Below are 10,662 nucleotides of genomic sequence, written 5' to 3'. Positions count from 1 at the left end.
ATATTATGTGTTTAATATCTTGTTAGCAAATAATTCTTACTAATTATAATGATATTTAAAAATTGAATTAAGCATATGGATTATATAAATTAATAGTAATGCAACTAAGAATTAGAAATTGGTTGTTGTTAGCTACCTTCAAGTTGGCCTCTGACTCACAGTGACCCCATGCAAAACGGGCTTGGACCGTTGCGATTCACAGAGTTTTCATTGGCTGATTTTTCAAAAGTATATCTGCACACCTTTCTTCCTAGTGTGTCTTAGTCTGGAAGCGCCACTGAAACCTGTTCAGCATCATAGCCTCCACTGACAGGTGGGTGGTGGCTGTGTATGAGGTGCATTGGCTGGGAATTGAACCTGGGTCTCCTGAATGGAAGGTGAGAAGAGAATCCTACCACTGAACCATGAACGCCTCCAGAAATTGATTAGTTCCTATGAAATTTTAACCTCCATTTTTTTCATTCAAAAAATTTCTAAAATGTTATTTGCAAAGTATTCTAAAAGTAAATGCTACCGTGATTTTATTTTCAGTTTTTTATTAGAATAATTGAAATTATAGTTTATCAGTTAGGCTACTTAATTTAAAACTCAGGGTTTGTAAACATAGGGCATTTTATACACTTAAGATCCAGCATTAAAACAGGTCTTCTAATTACTCAGTAATTAAAATCCACCAGCTGCTCCTTGGAAACCCTGCGAGGCAGTTCTGTTCTGTCCTATAGGGTCTCTATGAGTTGGAATCCACTCGACCGTAATGGGTTTTTTATTTTACTTTATGGGTACCGAAATCAAAACAAAGGTGATCAGCTGGTAAACTAATGGAACTAAAGTAGAGTTCAGTTACTTGACCAGATTCAATAGTAACATACAAGTATTAGTAACTTTCTTATATACCAACAATATCTAATGAGAACATGTAATGGGAAATGAAAGACCTTATAATAGCCTCAAAATTGTTTCCTAGGAATAGGAATAAAGCCTGTAATATATGTGGAAAATTATATGAAGAAACTTTAAAACTTTACTAAAAAATCTAAAAGAAGATGTGAATAAATAGACATACCATGTTCCTTGATGGAAAAATCACTAGTGAAACAGGTTAATCTATAAATGCAGTATAACTCCAATAAAAATTCCCCTAGGACCATTCTGTTAAATATATATCAAGAAAGGAAAATGTGAGAAGATACTCTGATCACTTTTGAACATCTCCTCAGTCACCGTCTGGCCCAAGTTAGCATCACCTGTGCCTGGATCATCACAGTAGCCTGTGAACTATTCTCTTTTCATACTTGCCCTCTCTACTCCCCCCAGTTGCTACAATCTAATCTGAATGCTTCAGCCACAGTGATCTTTTAATGGATTTGGATTATCTCATTTAACCTTCCCAGTGATTAGGTTCTTCATTTTACAAAAGAGGCCATTGCACTGAAAGGTCGAGTAATTGAACCAAGGTCAAACAGTAAGAAGCAGAGCCAAGATTTGCATCCGCTGTCTCTGATTGCAGAGTTCTTCAATACTAGACTGTATTTTTATTACCCTTCATCTGTTGAGATTATATTATGATTTTTAAAGGAAGCCCAGAGATATTTGAGATATGTGATAGATCACACTTAGTAAGATGGATGCCTCAGTCTCAAAATATGCTTTAATTTCACTGTGAGATAGAACCGACATGGGCTGAAACATTGACTTGACCCGTCGTGACATTTCTGATATGTATACCATGATAAAGGGAAATCAAATGTGCATTTTTTTAACCACTCTTATTCGTAAGTATATTACCATCTTTTTTCTTAGTTTTTCAGGCTTAATTTGTTAACACCATGTTTTCTCCTGTGGAGCATTTGATTGCAGTCTTAACTGTGGTGCTGTAAGAAAGCTCAGTTTTAATGACAGAACCTGAGTGTTGAAATAAGCTATTTTTAGAAATGGTGGGTTTATGGTAATGATAAAAGTTGTGTCACGTTGTTATGGTAACCAAAATCCTAAAGTAGTGTTTAATGACAAGCTCAATGATTCTGGAAGTAAGCAGTTCATTTCTTATCATAGCTCAGGGCTTTAAATAATTATTTAAAATACAGTTAATGTCTCAGAACATATTTTAAAATGAGAATGACAACCAAACACCTTGAGGGACTGAGTTACTGGGCTTGGAGGCTAAGGACCATAGTCCTGGGGGATATCTAGGTCAATTGGCATAACAGTTCATAAAGAAAACTTTCTACATCCTACTTCGGTGAATAGTGTCTGGGATGTTAAAAGCTTGTGAACAGCCATCTAATATACAACTGTTGTTCTCTTTCCGTCTGGAGCAAAGGAGAGGGAAGAAAACCAAAGACTTAAGGAAACAATTAGTCCAACCTGAGGCCAGAAGAACTAGTGGGTGCCCGGCTACCACTACTGCCCACTCTGACCAGGATCACAATAGAAGGTCCTGGTTAGAATGGAGGAAAAAAATGTAGAACAAAATTCAAATTCATAAAAAAGACCAAATTTACTGGTCTGAGAGAGGCTGGAGAAACCCCCAAGTCTATAGCCCTCAGACACCCTTCTAACTTGGAACTGAAACCATTCCTGGAGATCACCTTACAGCCAAGTAATAGACAGGCCTATAAATAAACAATAACGTACATGAGGAAAGTACTTCTTAGAACAATCACCTACATGAGACCAAAAGGACAACATATGCCCAAAAGCAAAGATGAGAAGGCAGGAAGGGGCAGGAAAACTGGACAGATGGAAATGGGGAACTCAGAGTGGTAATGGAAAGAGTGCTGATATACTGTGTGGAGCACAACCTATGTCATGGAACAATTTGTGTAAAAATTATTGAATGAGAAACTAATTTGCTCTGTTAACCTTCACCTAAAGCACAATTTAAAAAAAAAAGAAAGAATGACATTATTTCCATTATTATATGTTCATCTTTATTAAGATTTTTAAAATTTTAGATTGTTATTGCACCTTGACATTTTTAATTAGACATATTGAATTTCTCAGTGTTAACTATAAAATGCTGTAGCAAACTGGTGATCTGCTCCCTCAATTCTTTTCCTTTTTTCTAATAGTAAAGTTACTAGATGATTATTCTGTTTGATATATGATAAACCTGGTATAGCAAACTATTTTCTAAGTGTAAGAGATGTTAAGAAAAACTTGGAAATAAGATAAAAGAGATCTGGGAGAATAGCGTGTCCTTTCAGTGTCATACTGAAGCATTGTTAAATAGGCCTATCCAGTTATTATTATTTAGGGCAGTGTACCTTAGTTCGATTCTCTGTTCACCATTGATTAAAGGTCCCAAAGTCTGTGGAGTTACATGTTAATGTGTAGCTTCTGTCTGGTAGAAGAGATAACCACAAAAGTTACAGTTCTTACTGCTTTGTAGGACATACCCAGTTTTGTATCTAACCTATTTTATTCTAACATTACTTTTTTTAAATTTATTTTTTGTTGTTGGGAATGTACACCACAGAACATAAACCAATTCAACAATATCTACACCTACAATTCAGTGACATTGACTACATTTTTCAAGTTGTATGACCATTCTCACCCTCCTTTTCCAAATTATTCTTCCCCTATTAAAATAAACTCACTGCCCCTTAAGTTTCCTATCTAATCTTTTGAGTTGCTGTTGTCAGTTTGAGCCCATGTAGATAGTTCTTGAAAGAGCACAGTGCACAAAGCAGACATTGTTTACTAGTTAATCTAAAGTATTGTTTCATTTTAAGAAGATTTTAAGGGATTTTTTAGTTTAAGGTTCAAAGATTATCCCAGGGCAATAGTTTTGGGGCAGCATTATTCACAATAGCCAAAAGGTGGAAACAACCTAAATGCCCATCAACAGATGAATGGATAAACAAAGTGTAGTACACATACACGATGGAATACTACTCAGCCATAAAGAGAAATGAAGTCTTGATACATGCTAGAACGTGGAATGAGCTTGAAGACATTATACCAACTGAAATAAGTCAATCAGAAAAGGACAAATATTGTATGACCTCACTTACATAAAAAGATAAGAACAGGTAAATGTATAGAGACCAGAGTTTATTAGTGCTTAGCAGGGGTGAGAGGGAGAGGGAAGGGGGGCTTATTGCTTATGGATCACTGAGTTTCTGTTTATGGTGATGGAAAAATCACATTGACTAAAGGTAGGGTTGCACAGCCAATTAATGTAATTGATGTCAGTAAGTTATACCCCCGTAAAAAGTTGAATTGGCAAAAGTTATGTGATATATTTACTACAACAACAACAAAAACAGCAGCTGCTGAGGCTGCTTATGTACAACCATATACCTCATGGGATTTCATTTTTTGGATTGGAGGTTTAGGGTCATGGTTTCATGGGACATCCCAGTTGAATGGCCTAATATCGTGTGTAGTGCTTCTGTTCTACTTCATAGTTCATTGCATAGTTCCTGGGGTCTTAAAAGCTTGCAAACGGCCATCCAAGGTACAATTAATCTCTATGCATCTGGAGCGACAGGGGACGAAGGAGAGTCAGGAATAGGAGGAGGAAATAGAATGTGTAGCTAATTGCCTCCATGAATAACTGCCTCCTTTGCTGTGAGACCAGAAGAACTGGATGGTGCCCAGTTACCATTAACTGAATGTTTTGATGAAACATTCTCTAGAAGAATGCTGATCAAAAAGGGGAAATTGCAGAACAGAGTTTCAAATTTTTATGTAGTCCAGACTTTCTGTAGCCATGGTGGCTGGGTAAATCCCGGAAACTAACATTCCTTTTTTAAGTGCCTATGAATGCCCAGTTCCTCACAATGCTCTGTGAACCTTTACTGTCCTAATTAGTTTCCTCATTAATGAATGTGTTGTTAGTCCTGCTAAGTCCTAGTGCTGCTGTAACAGAAATATAACAGAAATACCACGAAGAGAAATGTATTCTCACAGTCTAGGAGGCTAGAAGTCCAAACTCAGGGTGCCAGCTCCAGGGGAAGGCTTTCTGTCTGTTTGCTCTGGATGAAGCTCCTTGTGGTCTTCCCGTGGTCTAGGAGCTTCTCAGCGCAGGAACCCTGGGTCCAAAGGACATACTCTGCCCAGGCACTGCTTTCTTGGTGGTATGAGGTCCCTCGGTCTCTGCTTGCTTCTCTCTTTTATATCTCAAAAGAGATTGACTCAAGGTACAACCTGATCTTACAGGTTGAGTCCTGCCACATTAACATAACTGCCTCTAATTCTGCCTCATTAACATCATAGAGGTTAGTAGTTACAACACGTAGGAAAATCACATCAGCTGACAAAATGGACAATCACAAGATACTGAGAATCGTGGCCTAGCCAAGTTGACACACAGTTTTTGGGTACACAATTCAGTCCATAATAACGAGTTGTTAACTTTTTGACGAGTTTGTTCATTATTTGTATGAGAGTCATGTTTTTATTTTTTTGAAGATTATACTTGCACTGGAAGGATTATTAAACTGCCGAAAGGCCAGTAGAGCACCACGTAACAAATTAATACCTATGAAGATTTCATGGTAGTGTAAGGACTAGGAAGGTTAGTGCTCTAACTTTATAGATGTTCATAGCTTACGTTCAAGTAAAAACAACAGTGTTTGTTTTGGAACTGGCCTTTTTGTGTATGCCTTGGTCATGTGAAAGAAGGGCCTGTCTTTAACCTACAGACACAATTCTAAAAATACTCTCCATCCATCAGCTGTGGGCTTGGCTATGATTTAGTAACATATAGTATGTAAGTAAAATCTGAGGTGGATGCCTATGCTAGAACCACTGTTCAGCTTACACTACTGAAGAGAAAAAAAATTGATTTTCTCTACCTGTACACGGATGATCAGTAGGTAAGAATATTCTAAAGGGATAAGGACTGACATGATTTTTTGTCATTTTGGATTTAGTTGTATAATACTAGAAACTTTACCATTTTGAACATTATTTGTCTCTGTAATGACTCATTGTTTGACTCTGCTGTTTCATACTGTGATGTTAGTGATAAGTGAATAATTTGGACCAAGATATCAGGCTAATAACTAGATAGGTAGGTAGGTAGGCAGACAGGCAGGCAGGCAGACAGATAGACAGATACATACATACACTTTTTAAGATGAAGGATAAACTTAACATAGTAATTAGTACTTTAAAAAGGAAGGGATAGTAAAATGGCAAGAGAAAAAACTTGTAACACTTCAGAAGTAGCATTTATATATAAATAAATGATATGCTTATTATAAACATTTAGGGAACCTAATTCTCCAAAGCAGTAATATATGCGTGTGTGTGTATATATACACACACATAAATATACACATATGTGCATATATATGTATATATACACACACAAAGAACGAGAATCCGTTTTTTAACAACTTCTTAAAATCCTCTTAATTCTCAGTGGAATAGTATAATTTAAAAGCTGAAAGTATCTTATAAATATTATCTAGTCAAATATTTTGTTCTACCTTGGAGAAATGATTCCTGGAGAGGTTGAATTACTTGTTCAAGGCAACTGAATAGTAAGTGACAGAGTTTCAACTAGAGAGTCTCTGTCTTCTGATACCATTTATCTCTACTGTATCATATATAATTCATTAGAAAGCGTAAATGAAAGTGAGTGTGGGGAGTTGTTTTCTGTATACTTCTTATATAGTATCAAATATACACTGTGCTAATAGAAAGATTGGGGTTTGAGTCTCCCCGGAGGCACCTAGAGGAAAGACCTGGTGATCTCCTTCCAAAAAACAGCCATTAAAAACCCTACAGAGCAGAGTTCTACTCTGACACACATGAGGTCTCCATGAGTTGGAATTGACCCAGTGGAACTGGTTTTGGTTTGGACTGAGCCCAGATAGAGTTTAGATAGAGTAATGTGAGTAATGAATGCTAATACACTCCCCCCAAATTTCTGTCTTACTGCTTTGAGTGTAGAACTGAAAAGCCTGTATATAAAATCAAATGTCTGACTTGTTGCAAAATGGTTATCAGATGTATAGCATATATGATGCATTTCAAAAATACCCAGCTTTTAGTATTTTTCAGCTATTTCATTTATGGGAAAGAATTTTTGCATCATTTTGCTGCATTCATTGTTTAGCCCAGTTGATTACTGGAAGGGTCATCAATCAGTATAGATCAGAAAATACCTTGAAGCCTCACCTGGTTAAGTAGGTTTCCAGATCGGTTTCTTCCATCATCCATTCTAGCAGGAAGGCAGTACAGTCAGTAACATCACCCTACTCTGCTCAGAGAATTTAATGTCAGCATATCCTCCCACTACCACTCTCACTTGGGAAACGTTAGCAATTTTTGGAAAATGTCAAGTTGCTCCCAAGAGTTTGAGACCCAATCAGACCAGCGTGCCTGTGATCCAAGATCATACATGGACTTTCTTCCTAATTTAATCCAACTTTTTTTTTCATTTGTAGACCACGATGCACACATTTCCACATACAATCTTAAAAATGCATTATTTTGATCATGATTATCAAAAAAGATCATAATTCCTAGAAACTCAGCTTAAAGAATGCATTCTGTTGGTGATGACTCCATGGCATTGACTTACATAAAAATGAACGTGTTAGAGTCGTAAGTCACTTAACGTCCACAGTCTGTTCTGTGGAGTAGCACGTTATGTGATTTGGACGTTGTGCAAACACTGTATTACGGCCATTGCCGGCTTATGAACGTCTGACTTACAGACAACCTGTACTTACGAACGGACTGCCGTAAAGCCTATTATATTAAAAAATTTCAGTTAAATACAGTGATTTGTAATAAATAAAATTAAACAGAAATAACACGACAACACTTGGGACGCACAATACATGAGATTGGACGCTGCTGCCTACAAATTGAAGCATACACTGCTATGTGGTAAACTTTTTATTTGTAAGTAGGGAAAGTTCACATTAAAATAATGATAGAAAGTACATACAGTGCATACAAAAGCCAGTAACGGTTGTTTATTATGACTATCAAGACATGTATTACAGGTTACGTATGTACTGTGCCGTTATACGCCTGGCACCACAATCACTTGGTATCCAAGAGACATGAGATAGTTGTGTTGCATGCAGGAAGCTGTTGCATTTGCTACGTCTTGTTATGTGTGCTACATCCCATTCTCCGATCAGGATTTCTGAACCCTATTATAGACTTACGGGACCACAGACATATATGCAGTCAGACATTGCCCGAATGGACATTAAGCAGTGCATGACTGTTATTATTCCCACTACACATGCCCAGAATAGTAATTCTTTTTAGAAAAATGTTTTTTTTTTCCTTCCAGGCATTCAGTGAGCATTTATTAAGCACCCACCTTATTTCAAATATGCTACATTTTAAGGGACACGAATATGAGCAAAATTAAGTTATGTGAAGTTTTACAGAGCTAAGACATGGACAGTTTATATTTCTCCCATCTTTTTTTCTTTAACCTTTTGGCATTCTGAAATTGAGATATATCAGCATTGTTGTATACATTTAATATGGAAATACCCCCTTCCCCAACACAAAGTTGTTAGGATCTAAGAATCGAGAAAATGCAGTTTACTATAAAGTAGGAAGTGGTAAATGCCGTAAAAGAGAAGAACAGGAAAACTGCCATGGACTGTCCAAAAAGGGAGTAATTATTTCTAGCTGTGAAGAACAGGGACAGTTTCATGGATGACAGCATTTTGATGAGACTCGGGCATTCAAAGGTGAATTAGAGATAGAGGCATTGTAGGCAAGTGGAGGAGTGTGAGCAGACACTGAGGTCGGCAAGAGCAGGTGGAGAGAACAGTCAAGAGTTGCACGGGACTGCAGAACTAGAGTTGTGGAATAGAAGGTATGTTAAAGGATGTTAAGTGATAGAATAAGGAATGTTGACTTCTCTGAAACCAGAAGAAACCATTGACAGTCCTTGATGGCCCCAGGTAAGGGAGAGACATGATAAAAGTTATACTTCAGAAAGACTAATGTAACAGCAGTGTTTATGATGGATTGAAGGTGGAAGGGACTGGAAGTAGGAAGAAGATAGAGTTTTTTGTGTACTCCAGGAAAGAGGTCGTAAGGGCCTGAACTGAGAGAATTGGAACAATGGTTAATGCCATTACAGAAATAGGGAATATTTGAAGAAAAGTAGGTTTGGGAGTAGAGTTTGAAAGGCTTGTTTTTAATTTTGTAAGAATCAGAAGAATAGTGTTAGTGTTCACGTCACTGAGTATAACAGTATGAATAGTAGCTGGAGCTGGGGGGTGACAGGGAAATAAATGTTATTGAAACACGAAAAGAGTTGATGCAGATTGAGTGCAACGCTATATTTTATAGCTGGATATTTTTGAAAACATTTGCAAGACTATTTATATTACTCTTTTATGTGTTTTGTAGAAATGTATATTTGTGAGAGTGCTATAATTTGTTGTAGGCAAGTGTTAACATGTTTTTAGCCTGGCAATATAAATAGAGATGAAGAAGAATCTAAGAGGTGCAGTTGTTAGCGTAGGACGTATTGTTGAAAGGGCAGTTTATTGTAACTTTTCCTAAGGGAGAAAAGTGTTGAATATTTGTAAGCATCTTTCCTTAAGGTTAATGTGTTATCAGTTGCTTTTGCAAAATCAATGCACTGATGATAGATCAGAGTTTCTATTGCTTGTTTAGCAGTCCACTATATGCCAGTCACTGTACTAGCCCTAAGGATTCAGCAGTGAACAAAACACAATCCCTGCCCTCCTACTCTATACTAATGGGGAAGAATAAATTAACAAATATAAAAATAGGTTATATTCCTAAATTAAGATAAGTAACTCATGTAGTTGTGCAGTGATTTTTAAATAGTGTGTGATAATTATGAAAATGAAATGTATTGATTCAAATATGAAGCTTTCTTAGTGAATATTTTGAGATTATGTACTCACGTGTTGTTTGTTTATTGATAGAGAGCAGATCATAAAACAGTCTACAGAATTAGTATGCAGAGCCTACAGTGAAGTGTATGCAGCTGTGATGAATCCAGTCAGTGAATACAAAGATCCAGAGAACATTCTACATCGGTCGCCACAGCAAGTGCAGACACTTCTCTCCTGATTATCTTATTTGATTGTGTTAGCAAAATATTTTATTCCTAAAAAACTTAAGATTTTCTTGTTTTTATCTGTTAGTCTTTACTTTGAAATTTGATGGTTAGGATTTTCTTTGTATCCTAAGATTGTAAGCCTCAACAATTTCTTTGCTTTGGCCACAATAGTATGTAAGTGAAGAAACATACATTGACCTGAGTTAGGGTTGCTCTGTATCTAGGGCCAGAAATGCTCTGTGCTCTGCTCACCACCACCAGCTGTGTGTGGAAAAAGTAGTACAAGAGAGGTATGAAGGATTTCTTTACAAGACTAGTTCTAATTAACAGCACACGAGAAACTTGTCTAAATAAAAATTAGTGATGTTCAGGGTACGACCCAGTAAACATCTCTTTATCTAAAGATTCATTTGCTTTCTTATTAGTTACTAATGTGAGGAGGCATATTAGTAGCTTTGTTGAACCTAGCCTGTTTCTCTGTCCCTAGAACAATTGCCCTAAAAGAGTTCAAGGAGAGAGAAAAATAACAGTGGATTGTGGGGGCAGACGAGGCCATGAGTCTCCTTTCTGTTTTACTTTAGCACACAGTACGTAATTGGCTACACACATTTTTATGCAAT

At 36.8% G+C, this 10,662-nt stretch overlaps 1 protein-coding gene across 1 annotated transcript in view; it reads left to right on the top strand.

Annotated features, from left to right (window-relative positions):
* The window catches only part of COG6 (component of oligomeric golgi complex 6), a 149,700-nt gene extending 139,255 nt beyond the window's left edge, over positions 1-10,445 (top strand). Inside the window, exon 19 of the mRNA XM_004388073.1 lies at positions 9,906-10,445. Coding sequence (XP_004388130.1) covers positions 9,906-10,053 — 148 coding nt within the window. The 3' untranslated portion in view covers positions 10,054-10,445. The remainder of the gene's footprint in view (positions 1-9,905) is intronic.
* The last annotated feature ends 217 nt before the right edge of the window (positions 10,446-10,662 follow it).

The sequence above is a fragment of the Trichechus manatus genome, unplaced genomic scaffold (assembly GCF_000243295.1).
Source record: "Trichechus manatus latirostris isolate Lorelei unplaced genomic scaffold, TriManLat1.0 scaffold00205, whole genome shotgun sequence".
NCBI classification, from domain to species: domain Eukaryota; kingdom Metazoa; phylum Chordata; class Mammalia; order Sirenia; family Trichechidae; genus Trichechus; species Trichechus manatus.
This window is presented reverse-complemented; position numbering and strand designations above follow the sequence as displayed.